The 21,699-nt window shown below is 42.7% G+C and overlaps 1 protein-coding gene across 1 annotated transcript; it reads left to right on the forward strand.

Moving 5' to 3' along the window:
- The first annotated feature begins 273 nt into the window (after window positions 1–273).
- LOC132777943 (apoptosis regulator BAX-like) lies at window positions 274–19,855 on the forward strand. Its single transcript, XM_060780502.2, has 6 exons — window positions 274–520; window positions 7,029–7,077; window positions 7,441–7,608; window positions 11,735–11,870; window positions 12,775–12,879; window positions 13,772–19,855. Exons 1-6 carry the CDS (start codon window positions 457–459, stop codon window positions 13,871–13,873), a joined length of 624 nt encoding a protein of 207 aa, XP_060636485.1. The 5' UTR covers window positions 274–456; the 3' UTR covers window positions 13,874–19,855.
- The last annotated feature ends 1,844 nt before the right edge of the window (window positions 19,856–21,699 follow it).

A 21,699-nucleotide genomic window follows, 5' to 3' on the forward strand; every position in this document is an offset into this window, starting at 1 on the left:
GCATTTATGAAAATCCAACTTATATCCAAATACAGGTATTCAAAAATCTGGGGGGACAGAGAAAAAAAATCCCAAACACTTCCTGTCCGAAAGTTGCCAAAAACAGGAAGAAGGAGCTTGACAACAATCTGGACTTCCGGTTGGAACATTCAAAGAGGAAACAGAGGAAGGGAGTTTGGGCCGCTCTAAGAATGGCGCCGTCGTTGGTAGAACGCGAGGGAGGGAGGGGGGAGGGAGAAAGGAGCTGCCTCTGAGTCACGTGACTGCAGGAGGCGCCCTTGTTGTTCCTCGGCGTCCCGTCTCCTTCTATAGGCTGGCTCTGCCTGGGCTGCTGGGTCACGTGACTTTTTGTAACTGGGCTCGCCGGCTAGAGGCAAAAGGCAGGGCAGGGCAGAGCGCGTTGCATTGCATTGCATTGCATTGCCTTACATTGCATTGCATTGTATTGAAGGCGAGATGGCGGCAGCAACAGCGGATCCCGGGAGATCGCGGGAAGCTGAGGCCCCTCCTCGGAAAGCGGGTGAGAGAGCCTGCCTCCTCCTTCTGCCATTGGCATTGAGCGGGAAGAAGGGATGGGAAGAAGAAAAAAGGGGAGATGATTGACAGCTCTGCATTGATTGGCGGGACATATATATATATCTATATATAGGGTAGGGGTATCAGGTTAAAGTCTACCTCTACATAAGTTCATTGCACTCCATGAGAAGATAAAAGTGCTGCCATCCCAGGCTGCATCTACACTGTGGAGTTAACACAGTTTGACACCGCTTTAACTTCAATGGCTCAATGTTATGGAATCTTGGCATTTGCAGTTTTACAATCATAGAGTTGGAAGAGACCTCATGGGCCATCCAGTCCAACCCATTCTGCCAAGAAGCAGGAAAATTGCATTCAAAGCACCCCTGACAGATGGCCATCCAACCTCTGTTTAAAAGCTTCCACCACACTCCGGGGCAGTGAGTTCCACTATCTTTAGTCACTCTGCTAAACAGTGCTGGTGCCTCACCAAGCTACAATTCCCAATATTCCATAGTATTGAGTCAAGGCAAGTGGTGCCGAACTGCATTAACTCTACAGTGTAGATGCATCTCTAGACACCCTATTCAACTAAAAGTGTAGATGCATCCCTAGACACCCCATTCAACCCCATTCATGCTATCCACTCTGACCTGGGAACAAGTCCCATTCATTTCCTTTACGTCCTATGGGAAGAAAGATGCTGTCATCCTGTAAAGTCCTACCTGGCAGCAAGAAGCCCCATTCAACTCTGGCCCCATCTACACTGACATTTAATACAGTTAGAAGCTAGCTTCAAACTGCGGCAGCCAAATGACAAACTCTCACAAAAAGCGCGCGAAAGAAAGTCCTTAATGCGTATCGCTGCTCTGTTGTTTGTGTAATCGCCGTCCAGTCCTCAAACCAGTTTCAAGAGTACTCATTTGCACAGTGAAACCACTTTCTTCAATAACAGTTTGAAACTGCATTATGTAGTCAGTGTAGATGGGGCCTCAATCGAATTGTATGGGGATTATTCTCTGGCTAGACTCTTATCAAATGGCAGCACTATGTTTTCTATACAAGGCATGCCTGGGCATGAAACTTGGTATTTACTGCAGTTTATTTCGAAGACCCTTCATGAGAACCCAAATCCATGGCTGCTTGGGTCCTATTATACACAATGGCATAAGAAAACTGTGTCCATTGTATCAAGTGTCAAAATCAAGGTTTGCTTTTTGGACCTTTTTTGGAGGGGAATATTTTTTTCAACCATGGGTATAGATCTGTGGATATATAGGACCGACTGACTACATTTTCGTTTTGTCTCTTGGCAATTTATTCTTTTCCCCTTTGTTTCAGTTGCCTAGACTATGTAATGTATTTTTGACTTATTATTATTATTATTATTGACACAAAACATAGTATGTCACAGCATGTGGGATTTCATATCAAAATCACAAGTTGAACACTTCCCAAGCGTCTAGGACTGTATTTCCAAATGATGCATGCAGATCCAAGTCAGGTGGTCTTTTGTGGTTGACAGATCGTGATTTTGTCAATGTTTATTGTTTCCAAATGCTGCCTGAGATCTTTTGGCATGGCACCCAGTATGCCAATGACCGCTGGGACCACCTGTATTGTTTTATGCCAGAGCCTTTGCAGTTCAATTTTGAGGTCCTGATAACAGCAGAGTTTTTCCTGTTGTTTTTCCTCAATGCGTCTGTCACCTGGAATGGTAACATCAATAATCCGAACTTTTTTCCGTAGTAGTAGTAGTAGTAGTAGTAGTAATAATAATAACAACAACAACAACAATGATGATGATAATAATGGCATTCCTCCCTTATAAGACCCATAATGGTTGTAATGCTAACACTTTTAAGGATTGGTGTGTTTTCCAGGCTGTATGGCTATATTCCAGAAGCATTCTCTCCTGACATTTTGTCCACATCCATGGCAGGCATCATTGGTGTTTGTGTCACCTCACAACCTCTGAGGATGCCTGCCATAGATGTGGGCAAAACGTCAGGAGAGAATGCTTCTGGAACATGGCCATACAGCCCAGAAAACTCACAGCAACCCTGTTATTCTGGCAATGAAAGTCTTCGACAAGACTTTAAGGATTACTCTTGGCAATGGAAATGTCTTTAATGGCTTTTGAAAATAGGGCATTAAATGATATGGAAACAAATGCACATATCTATTTACACATTAAGACTGTTGGCTGCAATTTTTTCTGTTTACCATAAATTGGCCTGATTTTTTTGTAAATCGAAACTATAAAGCATCACCATATCTTTGGCGGTAGATAAGTTGATGATGTCACATTACACAAGGAACATAAGAAAAGCCAAACAGGATCAAAGTCCATATAATCCAGCCACCTGTTAGCTACAGTGGCACGTTTGACATTTCTGGAGGTAGACGTTCAATGTAGTTCCTCCTCTCTGCAATTTTCTGCAAGTTTCTTTCTGGGGGGAAACCGTGTTAGTTATTAGTCATTGCTTGGTCTCATCCCTTCTTCCTTGAAGTTTACAATCTACATTTAGATCAGGGTGGGGAAGAATGTATGGGAAATGGGTTGTAAACACCAGGCCAAAAGTCACAAAGGCGCCTGATGTTTGAATAAGTTTTTGGATTTTCTTTGAAAAATATATTTTACACATAATGTAATATAATTGTATTTCCCATAAACGCTATGTGTGATGTTATATTAGTAATATTAACATAATAACTTTATTCATGTATCCCACCACCGAAGGGAATCGGGGTGGCTTTCAGATGTGTCGAAAAACATACATAAAAGTAAACACAATATAAAATACTAACAGCTAACTATGGCGGTAAATACTGGCGCCATGCCCAGTATAGCATTAGTATAGTAGTACTAGTCCATGCTCCAGGAAATAAAGCCCGACTGCTCACTGGAGGGAAGGATGTTAGAGGCAAAGGTGAAGTAGTTTGGCCACATAATGAGAAGACAGGAAAGCTTGGAGAAGATAATGATGCTGGGGAAAATGGAAGGAAAAAGGAAGAGGGACCGACCAAGGTAAAGATGGATGGATGGTATCCTTGAAGTGACTGGCTTGACTTTGAAGGAGCTGGGGGTGGCCACAGCCGACAGGAAGCTCTGGCGTGGGCTGGTTCATGAGTTCACAAAGAGTTGGAAGCAACTGAATGAATAATCAACAACACCACTAATGATGCACTCCCTGGTTACAGGGAAAGTGAGGACAGGTGTCTCAAGGACTGAATCAATGTCTTGCTGAAGACCACTGTATTGCCAGAGAATGGTCTTTCACTGTAACTTAAAAACAAACAAACAAATAAATAAAGGAGTTCTTAAATATTGAAACCCCATTGTAACTTTTGACCTACTCTGTATGTTGCAGATTGTATTTTGTTTTGGAAATGAAGATGTAAACATGACACCAAACTTACTTAAGTTAGCTTGGAAGAAATGCTTGAATTATACTGATTTCTTTCTCCAGCGGTGTAGGGTGTAGACATCCTGTGATAATGCGGCATGTCTCATTAAGAGCCACATGCACAGTTTTAACGTGGTGAGATGTATTCCATACTGGCGTGCGTACTCAGCAGGAGAGTAGCAAAGCACAAGGGCAGTTATTGTCACTGTGTCTGGTTGTGATCCCCAGGTAGTGCCAATCAACTTTAGTATGATATTATTTTTAGCACCCACTTTTTGCTTGATAGTCAAGCAGTGCTTGTTGTAAGTCAGAGCATGGCCCAGAGTGACTCCTAGGTATTTTGGTGTGCTCCAGTGCTTTAGTGAGATTCCTTCCCAGTGATCCTCAGAGCTCGAGATGCTTGTCTGTTCTTAAAGTGAAAAGTACACGTCTGTGTTTTAGATGGATTAGGAATCAGCTGTTTTTCCCTGTAATAGACAGTAAGAGCACCTAAAGCTTTAGAAAGCTTTTGTTCAACCATTTCCAAACTCCCTGCTTGAGCGGTAATGGCACAATCATCGGCATAGATGAAACTCTCTGTCCCTTTTGGCAGTGGCTGGTCATTTGTGTAATTTACGTGATAAATAAATACTGATTTCCTTGCTATTTGCTTATGTTGTTCTTGAGAAACTAGTTGGTGAGATGATGGAAGGAAGCATTGCCCTGGTCAGGAGTAAAAAGGCCGCCTAGACCACCTTTGATCCTTTTCTGACTCAGATTTTATTTATTGATTTTCTTCATTGCCTATTAAGGAATTGCTTCACCAGTCAGATCAATATTATTTTCCTCTCCACTTTAACCTCACAGCAACCAGTAAACTAGGTCAGGCAAAGAGGAAGTCCCAGTTCAACACTTCAACTGCAGTCAACTCTTCACATTCGCTGGGGTTAAGAACTAATCAAATCTATAAATAATCATATCCGCAAATGACAAAACCACAAAGGTTGAAGGCTAGCTATTTTGTACTATATACAACTGTGTTCCAAAATGCAGCTATATGTTAGAGCATGCGAATAAAAGACTCTTGGCCTAGCCTTATAGATGCCCTGTGAGATGCATTACCACCAGCCTCTGAGTTGTGGGTGTAACCTATAGACTTTGGGCCTGACCCTGACTTTTCTTTCTGCACATAATACTTTTGCAAAGTTGCTGAGTCTGACTAACTGTAAAGGGCAATAAAACCTGCAAAACAAATTATTAGTCATAATGATTGTATTGCACTGATGAGGAAGGGGGAAGAGCCACTTGAGAAAACAGAAGGGAAAGAGTTTATTTGCTTGATTGAGTTTCTGTTTTGCGTCTTTAAGTCATGTTGCTGTGTCTCCAAGAAAGGTAAGGAGCCAGTTCCAGTATATGAAAGACAGGTGGAATCCAAGTGTCTTGTTTTTTTCCTGGTGAACTCATGCACTCAGCTATGAGCTCATACATTGCATTTAGGAAGAGCGATATGGAGGAAAGTAATTGCTTTTTTCTTTCCTTTCCATGATGTTAGAACTAAATTTGGACATGACGGTATCTAGTCATTCACACGTTGGACTCTGGCCGACAGTAAGGCCATGTTGCTTAGGATTGAAGAAATTGGAGTCCAACATGTGAATGACTAGATATCATCAAGCTCCAATAGAGTTCTAACAGACAAGGATTTTCAGTTTACATTGGTATGAAAAGTTATACAGTCAGCTCCCCACAGATTAAACCATTCATGTTTTGAAAATATATATTTTTGAATTACAAACGACAAATTTTGATTTGAAAGCAAAACCATAAATTGCAATGATCTGATACTGTGCACAGTTTTACGTAACAGTCTTAATAATAATAATAATAATAATAATAATAATAAACCTTTATTTGTACCCCGCTACCATCTCCCGGAGGAATTGGTTCGGCTTACAAGAGGCCGAGCCCAAATACATCAGTAAAAACACAACAACAAAATTAACTCAAAACAAAGCAATAAACATTAACGAAACACAACGACACATTAAAATCCATGGCAGGGCCAAATGTAATAGTTAAAATTAAAAATATGCTGGGCATGACCAGGTGAAAAGTGTAGGTATTTGGAGGGGGATGGGGCATGCAGATATCCTGGTAAAGTGCATTTGGGGACACATTGCTTGGAGTTTCCTTATTCTGGGAAGGCACACTGGAACAACCACGTTTTCAAGCTCCTCCTAAAAATTGCTCTTCCTCTTATGTAGTTCTTACAAACCATTTTGGGGGAGTCAATTTATGAACATCTAGTTTTATATGTTTTGTCCATCATTCTAAAAGTAAATATTGTACTATTGGTAATTTTAATTTTTCCCATTTTCAGGGGGAAAGGGACTTCGGGGAAAATGGAAAATTATGTCAATGCTAATCAAGGTAGCCAATTGCAACATTCACACTTGCCTCAAACAGACAAGAGTTCTTTCTCCCACCCTGGACATTCCATAGATATATAAACCCCACTTGCCTAGTTTCCAACTGACCTCACAACCTCTGAGGATGTCTGCCATAGATATGGGCAAAACGTCAGGAGAGAGCGCTTCTGGAACATGGCCAGACAGCCTGGAAACCCCACAGCGACTCAGTGATTTCAGTCACGAAGGCCTTCAAGAACACAATACTGTGTAACAAAATTTTTTAAAAAATCTATTCCTGGTTTGAACTTATTATTTCATGTTGAAAGTGTTATTTCCAGCCAAGCCTTGAAGCTGCTAGGCTGTTCAATGCTAATCAAAGGGATCAATTGCAGCATTCACACTTGCCTCAAACAGACAAGAGTTCTTTCTCCCACCCTGGACATTACACAGATATATAAACCCTACTTGCCTAGTTTCCAACAGACCTCACAACCTCTGAGGATGCCTGCCATTGATGCAGGCGAAACGTCAGGAGAGAATGCTTCTGGAACATGGCCATACAGCCCGGAAAACTCACAGCAACCCACTGAAAATAATGTCTTTTTTCATATTATTACTCTTTCCTGTCATGCAAACCTCTATCTCCCTAAACGAGCTACATTGCTCTCCCCCCCCCCCCCAACTTTTCTTATTATTGTCCTTTCTTACACAGGCACCAGTTCGGATCAGATCCTTCAGACAGGAACGGTGCTTCTGAAAGGGTGAGTATGCAAAGAGAAATAGATATACTATAAAAACCTAGAGAAGATATATAAGGAAGGTTGAGAAACACTGCACTAGAGGTCTCTGGCTAAGAATTATTCCAAATGCCCTTACTAAATAGCCAATCACAGGATTTCATAGGATGGGACCATGGCAGTTAAAATAGTATAACAGCACTACAAAGGGGCAAGAATGTTTGGATATGGTGAGGATTTCTGAAGACCAGGGCAAAAAGCCATAGTGGTGTGTTGGTTGAACGGAGGACATCAGGACAAATTGAGACAGTAGCGCAGCTGGAATTGTCTTGCTTTCTAAATAGTTTCCTTTGAGGCCTCATTTTTTCTATTTTCCCCTTGTCACAGATTTATCTGGGACCGAGTGCAGAGCTGTGGAGACTCTGAACGCATCCAGGCAACGTTGGCGGAGCTCAAGGAATCAGAGTCTCGGATTTGTGACCCTAGCACCAAGAAGTTGAGTGAGTGCCTGCGCAGGATCGGAGATGAATTGGACGGAAATATGGAGCTGCAAAGGTGTGTTTTCTTGTTTCCAGTTACTGCTGAAAAACCACATGCCCAGCATGGTATAGTGCTTTGGACTATGACTCTCAAAAGGCCCTTCCATACAGGCCCTATATCCCAGGATCTGATCCCAGGTTTTCTGCTTTAAACTGGATTATATGAGTCCACACTCCAGATAATCTGGGGCAAACAGAAAACCTGGAATCAGATCCTGGGATATAGGGCCTGTATGGAAGGGCCTTCTGAGAGTGATAAAAAGAACAAAAAACACACAGACCAATGTTATCTCTTCCATAGGAGGCTTTTTTAATAGCAAAATAATATGGTTGCACTATTTACAAGACCATAGAATCATAGAATCCTAGAGCTGGAAGAGACCTCATGAGCCATCCAGTCCAACCCCCTGCCAAGAAGCAGGAATATTGCATTCAAAGCATCTCTGACAGATGCCCATCCAGCCTCTGTTTAAAAGCTTCCAAAGAATGAGCCTCCACCACACTCCAAGGCAGAGAGTTCCACTGCTGAACAGCTCTCACAGTCAGGAAGCTCTTCCTCGTGTTCAGATGGAATCTCCTTTCTTGTAGTTTGAAGCCATTGTTCCATTGTGTCCTAGTCTCCAAGGAAGCAGAAAACAAGCTTGCTCCCTCCTCCCTGTGGCTTCCTCTCACATATTTATACAAGGCTATCATATCTCCTCTCAGCTTTCTCTTCTTCAGGCTAAACATGCCCAGCTGCTTAAGCCGCTCCTCATAGGGCTTGTTCTCCAGACCGTTGATCATTTTAGTCGCCCTCCACTAGACATATTCCAGCTTGTCAATATCTTCCTTCAATTGTGGTGCCCAGAATTGGACACAGTATTCCAGGTGTGGTCTAACCAAGGCGGAATAGAGGGGTAGCATTACTTCCCTAGATCTAGACACTATGCTCCTATTGATGCAGGCCAAAATCTCATTGGCTTTTTTGCCGCCACATCACATTGTTGGCTCATGCTTAACTTGTCCACGAGGACTCCAAGATCTTTTTCACACATACTGCTCTCGAGCCAGGTGTCCCCCATTCTATATCTTTGCATTTTGGTTTTTTTCTGCCTAAGTGGAGTATCTTGCATTTGACCCTGTTGAACTTCATGTTGTTAGTTTTGGCCCATCTCTCTAATCTGTCTAATCTGTCAAGATCAAGGTTTCCATAACATGAACAAAAAATTCTTTATACTTCCTATTTTGAACAGCTTCCATGCTGGGCTTCTTTCTCGTGCAGATAAACAGCTTCACTCTCACAGAGCCTCCTCTCACACTGAAGTAACACAGGAGCTTCACACAGTAGCTTTGCACACAGCAGTCTTTACACTGGAGTTTCACACATGAACATTACACACAAGGCCTTCAACCTGGGGATTCCCTCACCAAAGCTTCTCACACACCAGGCCTTCTCATACTGAAGCCTACTTCCCATTGAGGCCTTCTCACTCTGAGGGTTCTCTCAGACCGACGCCTCTCATACACTGAGGCGAACTAAGCTACAGTCACACCTGCTTATACTGAACTACAGCTTTTGCAGAGTCATTGCATCCATTTAACTCTTTCAGTGCTTCACTCACATTTTTATAATTAAAAATACTTAGTTAATAGTTAATATTTCTGACACTTTCCCCTCTTTTTGGAATTATTTGCAGTAAATCTGTTCGATGCTAGAATAGAATTTATTTTGTTAGATGCCTCAAACTCCATGTTTGTGGAAGAAAAGACAATGCAAGGCAAAGAAATAATAAGGCTATTGGCTGATGAAACATACCGTTTAGCTTTCTGTAAGCTTCTTAGTTGTCATTCAGCATAAAGCCGACAGGGAGGTGTACCATAGAGCAAAAGGAGCACACGGAAATAAGAGTTACGTCAACCAAAGACCAGCTAAGCCATAGAATAACAACAGTAACCAGCCGTTCAAGGTGCTGGAATTCTTGTGCAGAGGAGAAAAATAAATAAAGCTTTGCCTGGTATCAGAAAAAGGTCAAAGTTGGTGAGCTGCTCTTGGGTGTGTATTCCAAGTACGCTCCTAGGAAGTGTGGCTTTTGTGGCAGTAAAGGTATTGGGGCTCCCTTGGGACTTGCAGGATGCACTAATGTCATTGGGGGAGATGTAGCTTTAGATAAGAGTGAGTTTTAAACATTCTTTTGTGGCCTTCTCTGAAAGACGGGTTCGGTTTTGTGCTCCATTTTGTGTAAATGGTCACATAGAAGGAATTTCCCCCCATGCCATTGAGGTTAGTGTCTGAGCATAGTTCCGTTCGTCACTGAATTCTTTTGTAGCGTGTGGTTTGGTTTCCTTATTCAGACTCTGTGGTTAAAAGAATGTTCGCTGATTATTTTATACCCCACTTTGCAGTTCGAAAAATATCTCAGTGGTGATTTGTTTCAGTTTAATTCAGGAAAGTCCCGTGTCTCTTGCTTACGACCTGAAAAAATATAACACAAGAGGAAAATGATATGAAGAGGGACACAACAACAACAACAACAACAACAACTTTATTTATACCCTGCCACCATCTCCCCCAATGGGGACTCAGAGCAGCTTACGTGGGGCCAAGCCCGAACAATAAATTACAATACAAAGAAAAAAATTCAAAATTACAATAAAATAAACAACATGACATTAAAGTATAAAAACATCAGAGTATATAAACAATATACACAGAACATAGAAAAATAACTAAACCAGGCATAAGTTTTCAATGCTATTAAGTTCCACTGGGGAAGAGGCAAAACTTGGAGTTGACGGTATTATTGAAGGCTTTCATGGCCGGAATGACTAGGTTGTTGTGAGTTTTCGGGGCTGTATGGCCATGTTCCAGAAGCATTCTCTCCTGATGTTCAAAATCTGGCTGCCAGTATTAAAAAAAACTCTAAAATCATAACAGTAAATGAAGAACAACACTCAAAAACAGGGGAATTGCAGACAGGAAATAGTCAGGGCCAGGCAATCACCTCCCAACAAAGGATTCCCCCAGGCAGTAAGAAGCCAGACCTTGAAACTTCTAGGCCATTACATGCTAATCAAGTTGGCCAATTGCAACATTTATACCTACAATAGCAGATTCCCAGATTAGTTTAGTGTTTACACCTTATTTTATTTTTCTGGTTATTTAATATTTAATGTTTGTTTTACTTAAGTGATATTTGTCTTTACTGTTCTAACGTAGCACAAATCCTATGTAAAATCATAGAATCATAGAGTTGGAAGAGACCTCATGGGCCATCCAGTCCAACCCCCTGCCAAGAAGCAGGAATATTGCATTCAAAGTACCCCTGACAGATGGCCATCCAGCCTCTATTTGAAAGCCTCCAAAGAAGGAGCCTCCACCACACTCCGGGGCAGAGAGTTCCACTGCTGAACGGCTCTCACAGTCAGGAAGTTATTCCTCATGTTCAGATGGAATCTCCTTTCTTGTAGTTTGAAGCCATTGTTCTGCGTCCTAGTCTCCAGGGAAGCAGAAAACAAGCTTGCTCCCTCCTCCCTGTGGCTTCCTCTCACATATTTATACATGGCTATCATGTCTCCTCTCAGCCTTCTCTTCTTCAGCTCTTTAAGCCGCTCTTTAAGCCGCTCTTCATAGGGCTTGTTCTCCAGACCCTTGATCATTTTCGTCGCCCTCTTCTGGACATATTCCAGTTTGTCAATATCTCTCTTCCATTGACATTCCACAGATATATAAACCCCATTTTCAAAGTTTCCAACAGACCTCACAACCTGTGAGGATGCCTGCCATAGATCCAGGTGAAATGTCAAGAGATAATGCTTCTGGAACATGGCCATCCATCACCGCAGGACATGGAGTTGACTTCTTAATTGTGTCTTTATGAAGAGGATGGAACTGTTTTCCTTCTGTCTTCCTCCTGCTTGGTGATGTGATTGATTGCTTTCTGCTTTCCTACCAATGATGACTCTCCAGATCCATTTGTTTACTCACCAAATTGAGATGATCTAAGACTTACGGAGGATGAACCTCAGCAATGTCCCCATTACCTCATATTTCCTTTGCGTGGTCTGCATTGCATCAGACACTCGGAGATTTCATTCCCAGGACACACAACATTGTCGTTATCCTCCTCTGACCGGGGTTGCTTTTTTAATCCTGTCTCCCACAGTATGATAGAGCAAGTCCAGGTGTATCCGCCGAAGGAGGTTTTTTTCAGAGTCGCTGCCGAGATGTTCTCTGACGGGACCTTCAACTGGGGACGAGTGGTAGCTTTGTTCTACTTTGCGTGCAAGTTGGTCCTGAAGGTAAGTATGCTGCGGCCACTCTTCCCTTCATTTGATTGTTGTGCAGAACTTGGAAAGGTTACTTTTTGAACTGGAACTCCCAAAACACACTGGTCTGCAGAGCCAATGGCAATTTTGGGGGTGAAAACAGAGGGCCTTCTCGATGGTGGCCCCCCGACTCTGGAACTCACTTCCCAGGGACATCAGACATGCTCCAACTCTGGCAGTCTTTAGGAGGAACCTGAAAACGTGGTTGTTCCAGTGTGCCTTCCCAGAATAAGGAAAACTCTCAGCAATATGCCCTCAAAATGCACTTTACCATTTATTTATTTATTTACTTTGCTTATATACCGCTGTATCTCAAGCCCGAAGGCGACTCATAGCGGTTCACAAACAGTAAAAACAGTAGAAACAGCAGTGGTTCCATACAACATATAACACTTGACTTAACACATTATCCATAAATTACCAATAAGCAATAACAATGCACAATTATTACAATTATTACAATTATTTAGGACTGACTGCGTTCCCTCACTTCTTTCTGAAAATGTTCACGTCATGTCAGCATTATTTTAATTTTAATCTATTACATTTGGCCTGGCCATTGGTTTTTAAATGCTTGTATGCCACTGTTGATTGTTTATTGCTTATTTTTGTTTATGTGATTTGTATGAGTTGTATTGTATTGATTTTTTTTTATTTGATGTTTTGTTTATAGATGTATTGTGGGCTTGGCCTCATGAAAGCCGCACCAAGTCCCTTGGGAAGATGGTAGCGGGGTACAAATAAAGTTTATTATTATTATTATTATCACTGCACAACCATTGGTAGTGTTATAGTCCACGAAAGTAACTTTCCCAGCTCTGTCTCACCTTCACTACTGCTTAACACCTGGTTCTTCCCTTTCATCTCCCATTAATAGGCAATTTGCACTAAATTACCAGAGCTCATAAAGACCATCATTAGCTGGACAATGGAGTACATCAAAAATCATGTCGTGACCTGGATCCAAGCCCAGGGAGGATGGGTGAGTTGAAAGCTGATCCCTTAAGCAAATCAGTGTAGCTCCCAAACTTGAAACCCAAGGTGACATTGAACAACAACTCCCAAAATCCAGAATTATTTGCTCCCTGACTCTAAATATAGGCTCTAGTGCAGGTCTGGGCAAACTTTGGCCCTCCAGGTGTTTTGGACTTCAACTCCCACAATTCCTAACAGCCGGTAGGCTGTTAGGAATTGTGGGAGTTGAAGTCCAAAACATCTGGAGGGCCAAAGTTTGCCCATACCTGATCTAGTGCTTCAGGTGAAGGAGATGCTGAGTGCTTGTGTTTTTTTTTCTTACTTCAACATTCACCAATTGGAGTTACGTTCAATTAGGTTTCTCAACTGTTAAACTGATATACAGTAGAGTCTCACTTATCCAACCTTTGCTCAGCAAATGTTTTGTATTATCCAAATGCAAGGATAGAGAATGGGCGACGTGTGGCTCGAGAGAGGTATGTGTGAAAAAGATCTTGGGGTCTCGTGGACAACAAGTTAAACATGAGCCAACAATGTGATACGGCGGCAAAAAAAGCCAAAGGGATTTTGGCCTGCATCAATAGGAGTCTAGTGTCTAAATCCAGGGAAATCATGGACCACACCTGGAATATTGTGTCCAGTTCTGGGCACCACAATTGAAGAGACAAAACATAGTTTTAGTAAATCACCTGCCTTGGGATGTGTGAATGTGGTGAATTTCACCCAAGTAAAATTCCATTAATGAAGCAAGAAAGGCTTGTCAGAAAACCAACTCTGAATAAAGAGTCAGAATGTCTCAAGCCTTATGTTTATTTATAGAGGGGTGGGCTACTGTGGAAGGCTAGGGGGGTGTATTCCTGAAGCCTGTCATTTATTTTCCACTCCCCTCTTTGTTCCAGGAGGGCCTCCTGTCCTACTTCGGCACCCCAACTTGGCAGACCATTGCTGTATTTGCGGCTGGCGTCTTGACTGCCTCGCTGACCTTCTGGAAAATGTCTTAATCTTCAGCCCCCTTCGGTGGGGGTGCATTTCTCTTCTGTGGGAACAAATAGGGGCAGGTCCCTCTGGTTCCCCAATTCAAGGATTAATATGTACTAAGATTTTTATTTCAGTTGTGGGCTGGGGAGATTTTTCAAGCAAACCAACAAACTCTGATGCTCTTTATCTTGGTGCCTTTCTACAGGGAGAAAGCTCACTCCCTTATTATTTTTCCTTCTTGGCTTTGCTTTTGACCATCTGGCCTCGGGCTAGAAATCAGAAGGCCATGAAGCTTGGAAAACAAGACAAAGGATGTGAGAAGGTTGTTCTCGTTTGCTGGAAAATCAGTTCGCACTGCTGGACTTGAATGTGGTTTTCGGGAAGAAGGCTCCAAGATCTTTCTTGACCAGTACCAGCAGCTCCCCGGCTTTCTTGATACATCTGCATAAAGCAGGTTTTGCCTGTCTTCCTTTATCTCTTTCTCTTCCTTGATATGAAAAATCTCAGAAGCTGAATGTGGACAGATCTTCAGAAATGCAGATCCAGAATCTCACCCTGATGGCGACTCAGAGCGGCTTCCAAATTGGCAATGATTCAATGCCATGCACACATTGTTTTTGTTTGGAAAGAATTAGAGATATTTCACCTGAGGAAAAGATAATACTTTGAATTCATAAATTCAGTCTTTTTGAGATTTTTTTTTAATGCAAGCAACCAATCAATCAGGACAAGATTGAATACTGCTAAGGAGGTGAATTTCAGCAGACACTTTATTGCAGATTCCTGTGTGTTGTGTTTCTTGCTCTTTTTTTAAACGGTGCAATTGTAAAATGGAAAAATTGAAGCCATGTTTTCGTTCTACCAGACCTATTTGCTTTGCTAGAGAAATGTTTCAGGGAGCAGTAGAGAAAAGAAGAAATGGATTTCCTGCCCCGGATTGAGAAAACAGAAGCATGGCTTTATAAAACAGTTAACTCTCTAAGTCTAAATGGAACAGAAGACTTCTTCTTTTGCAAGTTTTCTTGCTGGTATGAAGGATTCATCTGCTGTTGAAGAAACTTTCAGCTACTTTGAGACTTTAGTTATTTCAGAATTGGAGGAGAGAGTAGGTCAGGTTTCTCCCTGTAACTGTGGAAGAGCCTCATCTCACTGGTGTCCTGTTCTCTTTTTTCTTCTACTGAATGAATGACTTCTTCTCCAAGTCTGTTTAACCTCTCAGCTCAGAAAAAGTAGCCACCAAACGGTCCTATCGAATCCACTGTCCCAATATGAAATTTCAATTAACTACTGTGATGGGAGAGTTTGGGTATTTGGATCTGTTTAAAGAAGGATGTTGTGTCTTCCTTTCTGTTCTTTCTTTCACGCTGTCTCTGCTTTCTTCCCTTCTTGGCAGCGACCGAGTGTTGAGACTGCATGTCTGACTAAATGCAGAGCCAGTCATCTTCAACACACTTCCACTCAAATTTGAATCTTCCTTGTAGACATGCACCTTGAAGTGTGCAGAATGGTGCTTAATAACTTCCTAACCCAAAGGGTATGGGGCTTTTGTTTTCATCTAGTAGCCTCAGAGTGCCATCGAAGTCTTAATTTTTTCACTTTTCTGAGACATGCATTCAAGTGTGTTCTTATTTTTTTGTAAACATCATTATTATGAATTATTGTCTTCCTTTGTTTCCCAGGGCAGGTGGTTCAGGCAGAAACAGATGGGCCCTAAGTGTAATATAGCATGTTATTGTTTTTGAGAGATATCAAATGGACTTGGGTCCTGTGTTTCCTTCTCTCCAGAGCCAGCAAGATCCCACTTGCTAGGGTTCTTTTCTTTGGTAGGTCATCTTCTGACCCTGAAACTTCCACTCTTGTCTTGTGGACAACTGTATTTGCCATCTATTGTGGCTGCCATAATATGGCTGGGGGTGGGGGTAGTTAGATGTGCTCACTTAAAGGAAATATAGTGGTTGGCAAGCAGAAATAGTTGGTCTCTCACAGCATAAATTAGCATTATAATGCGCCATTTTATAATGTTTGGACTGCCACATGTGGCAATGAAGCTTCTGCCTGATCTAGGAGACCCACTTGAAAGGCAGGAAGGGTCTAGGAGTGAACAGAGAGGTGAAATGCAATCTTTTCTGGATTACAACTCTCCAGATTCCCCAGTCAGTTCCTCACTATTACCATTCTGACTGGGAAATACTGGGGTGGCAATCCAAAACTGTCCAGAACAACTCTAGTGCATGCATAGGAAATTTCTTTGCCTTGGGGCTGGATTGTGGGCCAGGCCAGGAAGGGGGGGGGGGGGCTGGGCACACCCTGGGTGGGGAGGGCCCAGGAAAAGACAGGCCAGGAGGGGACAGGACAGGGCCCGGGTCATCCCTAGGTTGTCCTCCCAGAATAAGGACAGGGCTGCTTGTCCAATCCTCATGCTGGGATGAAGGTGGGACACACGGTGACTGCACTGACCCTTCTTCCCATCCTCCTTTCCTGTTCTTCAGGCTGTCCTCTTGGCATTATGCCGAGAGGAGGGCAAGACAGGTGGTTGCTGAGTGTGCTCCAGAGGGCTCTCAGCCACTGCGTTCCTTCCTCGAGCCATCCTCCCAGCATAAGGATGGAGTCGCTTACAACGTCCCTATGCCGAGAGGAGGGTGAGACACACAATGGCTGAGAGTGCTCCAGAGGGCTCTCAGCTGCTATGTGCCTTCCTCCCCCATCTTTTTGGCATTATACATGGCGAGCCACTGTGTCCTTATGCCAAGATAAGAGGGAAAATGCGGAGGGCCTGTGGTAAGTGCCCAGGGGGCCGCATCCATACCCCGGGCCTTCCTTTTCCCATGCCTGCTCTAGTGGAATGGTGTTTGATCACTGGTCCTTCAGACATTTTGGATTTGAAGCTCCAGAACACTTAGGTCAGTGGTTCTCAACCTGGGGTCTCCAGATGTTTCTGGCCTACAACTCCCAGAAATCCCAGCCAGTTTACCAGCTGTTAGGATTTCTGGGAGTTGAAGGCCAAAAACATCCGGGGACCCCACATTGAGAACTACTTAGGCCCATCTACTTTGCCACATAATGCAGTTTTATAATACAATGTAACTGCATTGAACTGAATTATAAGACAGTGTGGATAGGGCCTCCTTGGTTATGCACTGTACTGTCTGAAGATTCTGGAGGATGAAGTCCACAGCACGATTAGAAAGCCAAAAAAAGGTGGAGAAGTCTTATAGTTGCTTATAAATAAAGTCTAGAAGAGATGGCCTTCCAGATTTTGGATTGCATGTAGCATGGTGAGGGCTAATGTAAGTTGCTGTCCAACAACATTCGGAGGACTGTGTGTTCTTCAGCACAGCCTTGAAAGTCTTCCACCAAAATATTACGATACAACTATAAATAATGTTTCTGCTCTCTAATGAGTTGGGATCATGTTTATTATTAGGAAACCACACTAACTTCCCTTTAAAGCAATGGTTCCCAACCTTTGGGCCTCCAGGTGTTTTGGACTTCAACTCCCAGCAATCCCAGCCATCTTACCAGCTGTTAGGAACTGTGGGAGGTGAAGTCCAAAACACCTGGAAACCCAAAAGTTGGGAACCACTGCTTTAAAGTTCTGAATTCGTCTACTTGTCCAGGCAGATTGCTTCAGCCAGATGTTGCATTGCAAATCTTTAGAGTGGGACAACGAGAGATGGAGGTTGGTGAGCACAATATCCAATGAGTTGCTTGATAACCAATTGTACTTGAATACATATATTGGAGTGAGACTTGTTTGTTTGTTTGTTTGTTTGTTTCCTCAGGGTTTGGGTTAAAGAGGGAGTGACGTCATTAAGGGATGGACAGGGCAAGCTCCAGTTGTTTCAGAAATGAGAACTGAAGGATACTGTATATGTCGGTGTGTTGGGAATGCTGGGCTCGTTATTAGAAGTCATTATGAAATATATATATATACACGATTGTTTTTCAGGATGCCGTGACATTGGCTTTGTGAAATAAAACAATCTGGGAATGAGCAGTTACTGAGCCTGGGGGTGGGAAGGGAGGGCTTTCTCCAGTGTTTTGGGGAGGGGGTCAGTGTCCTGGATTTTCAGTGCTTTGTGTGTTCAAGCGTTGGTCTTACTTTACTTGTCTTCCCAACTTCTTTTCACATGAGGTTGATTTACCAAACTTGGATCTTAAGGAAGGTTTCCTAGGTCATTTGCATGGCGTTAAGTTCTCCCAAAACATTTGTTTTGTGACAGTTGCAGTGTGATTTGATGTGTTCAGGGTTTGATTCTGACCCTCTTAACTACTTCTACCAGTCTCCGGATTGGCACCTTTCATAGTGTTTCTGTCTCTACAATCTCTACTCCATCTGCCTCTCGCACAAAGCACTTGGTGTCCTTGCACACTACACAATTATAGCACTACGATTCCACTTTAATGCCCACAATTCCCTTCTTTTGTATCTTAGGATTTGGAGTTGGGAGATTTAATTAGAATTCTGAGCCAGAAAGCGATAGAGTAGGCATGGTCCAACTTTAGCCCTCTGGGTGTTTTGGACTTCAACTCCCATCATTCCTAACAGCCTCGGGCCCTTTCCTTTTCCCCCTCAGCCGCTTAAGCGGCTGAGGGGGAAAAGGAAGGGGCCTGAGGCTGTTAGGAATGATGGGAATTGAAGTCCAAAACACCCAGAGGGCCCAAGTTGGACCATGCCTACTATCAAGTCTCTCCAGACTACAACTTCTATGATTCCATAAGTGGAACCATAGTGCTATAATCGTGTACATGTGAAAGGTCCCTTGGATAGCATTGTGAGTTTGGAGTTTGGTGGAGCTCTCAGGTAACAAAACTGGACAAACACACATGTATCAGTAAAAAGTAAGATCACAGCACTATATATAGTGCAAAAGGTCCCCATCAGTCTGCTTCCAGGAAGGGGCTTATTATTATCGGACAGTAGAAATTTTACTTTTTTTGGACTGAAACTCCCACCATCTCCTGTGTAGCATGATTTGGGACGATGGTTTGCGGGTTGCAATCCGAAAAAGGTAATTTTTCCCCCATTAACAAGAGAAAACTGGATAAATGTCCTGCCCCTTTAAGCATTAAAGGTGCAGGAATCCTCTCTAGTTTTTACTCTGGCTGCCCTATCTCTAGATTGGATCTACACTGCAGTGTAATTCAAATTATCAAAGTAAATAATCCACATTTATCTGCTTTGAACTAGATTATGTGAGTCTTCACCGCCATATAATCCAGTTCAAAGCAGATAATCTGGATTTTATATGGCAGTATAGATGGGGCCTTAGAACTTCAGGACTAGCACTGTTTTCCCCTTGCCTTCTCTGAACTTGATTTTGGATTGATCTAGGATCCTTCTTTGAGGGCTTTTTAGGGAAGGATACTTTCAGGAGAACCTATACGAGCATCATATTTTTACATAGGTTTGTCTGCTAGACAGTACCATTGACATCACATGCCTTCTTTTTCTAGTGGCACATTTTGATAGCATTTTTATAGAATTTTAGCATAGATTTAACAGCTACAGACCTAACAACCACATGGTGTTTGATTCTAAACTGTGGGTGCGTCTATATTGTAGAATTAATCCAGTTTGACAACACTTCACTGCCGTGGATCAATACTATGGATTGCTGGGATTTGTAAAACTACAACTCCCATGTTACCATAGCATTGAGTCTTGGAAATTAAAGCGGTGTCAAACTGCATCAATTCTACAGTGCAGTTGTGCCCTACAGCAGGCACAAACCGAACACCAGTTTCGTTTGCTGTATTTGAAGACAGCTGTCCGAACGGTAAGATCCCTTCCTAACTAGCTGTTCTATGCAATTGTTGCCTCTTTTCTTATGCAATACTTTCTATGCTTTTTTAAAGAAATTAAGTACTTTCTTGTTTTATAATTTTTTTACAAAACATGTTTGATACATCTTTTATCACTCGTTTTACTTGTTGAGTTATATAATGTTAAAAAAAATGTCGGTTGTTTTTATTGGTGTGTGGACATTAAAAGGAAAATGGAATGCAAGCTCCAGATTCGTTTGTGTGGTGGAAACGGGATGGGGAGGGGAGGTGATAAGCAATGCTGGGACTCACATAGTGGATCATAGTGATAACTGTAGAATGGTCCTCATCAGTTTAAACTCTTTATTCTTCCTAAGTGTTCATCAGATTGCTGAATAACAGGGCAAATCTAATACATACATTTTGTTATTTGCCATCAAGGTGGCATTGAATTTGGTGACTTGAATAATAGACTTCCGAGAGTCATCAAGGGATATTAAATGAAGAAGAGGAGAAAGGGAGAGAAAAGAGAGAGAAGGGAGTTATACTACAGAGATTACTGCAACGCTCTCTACGTGGGGTTGCCTATGAAGACTGCCCGGAAGCTCCAACTAGTCCAACGTGCGGCAGCCAGAATGCTAACACGAGCAGGGTACAGGGAGCTTACTACTCCTCTGTTGCGCCAGCTCCACTGGCTGCCAGTTAGCTTCCGAGCACAATTCAAAGTGCTGGTGTTAACCTATAAAGCCCTAAACGACTCCGGCCCAGTTTACCTGTCCGAACGTATTCTCCCCTATGAACCATCTAGGTTGTTAAGATCGTCTGGAGGGGCCCTGCTCTCGGTCCCACTGGCCTATCGGGTGCGTCTGGTGGGGACGAGGGACGGGGCCTTCTCGGTGGTGGCCCCTCTACTCTGGAACTCTCTCCCACTGGAGATCAGAACTGTCCCCTCCATTCTGTCGTTCAGAAAACGGGTGAAAACCTGGCTATGGGGTTTGGCTTTCGACGAGTGAATCAATATTTCTGTGATCGGATAGATGACAATGAATGATGGACAACGAATTCACTATAACGACTGACCATTGTTATGTGATTGCATTTTGCTGTTATAACGTTTTAATTGAATATGTTATATGATGTTTTTAATTATTGTTTTGTGATTTTATTGTTGGAAACCGGCCCGAGTCCCCCGATAGAGGGGAGAAGACCGGTATACAAAATTGTTAAATAAATAATAAATAAATAAAATAAGGGAGAAAGGAGGAGGGAGAAAGAAAAAGAGAGGGGAAAAGGGGAGAGACTGAAATTGAGGGAGAAAGCGTGAGGGGGAGACCGACAGAAAGAACGAAAGGAGCTCTGCATTAGCAGAGCCAAGACTGATTCCACTGAGATGGAGGTTGCCTCCTCTGTGGGCTGGATAAATGCCCTCAGTGGGCCGCATGTGGCCCCCGGGCCGTAGTTTGAGGTCCCCTGCTCTATACCATGCAAGAATATACAACTAAAGCACTCCTGACAGATGGCCATCCAGCTTTGGTTGAAAAAACGTGAGAAGGAGACTTCACATTCAAGAGAGACAGTGTATTCCACATCAGACAGCTCTTACCATCAGGAAGTTCTTCCTAATGTTTAGATGGAATCTCTTTTTCTGTATAGTCCTTTCACAGAACACAGCACTATAATTCCTCTGTATTTATTTATTATTTATTTACTTTACTTTACTTGTATACCGCAGTTTCTCAGCCTAACCGGCGACTCAACGCGGTTTACAACAAGGATAAAATCAATCAACGATATACAATTTAAAACCATAAGAGCACAATATACAATATTACACAACAGTAACAACACAATGCATCTCATAACTAGAGTCGTGATCCAAATTCGTCGTCCATATTTCCATTCCTGTAATCGTCACATTCATTGCACTGATTAACCAAATGCCCGTTCAAACATCCAAGTTTTTAATCTCCTTCGGAACACCATTAGCGAGGGGGCTGATCTTACCTCCATGGGAAGGGCGTTCCACAGCCGAGGGGCCACCACAGAAAAGGCCCTGTCTCTCGTCCCCGCCAGCCGCACCTGT

The sequence above is a fragment of the Anolis sagrei genome, chromosome 6 (assembly GCF_037176765.1).
Source record: "Anolis sagrei isolate rAnoSag1 chromosome 6, rAnoSag1.mat, whole genome shotgun sequence".
NCBI classification, from domain to species: Eukaryota; Metazoa; Chordata; class Lepidosauria; order Squamata; family Dactyloidae; genus Anolis; species Anolis sagrei.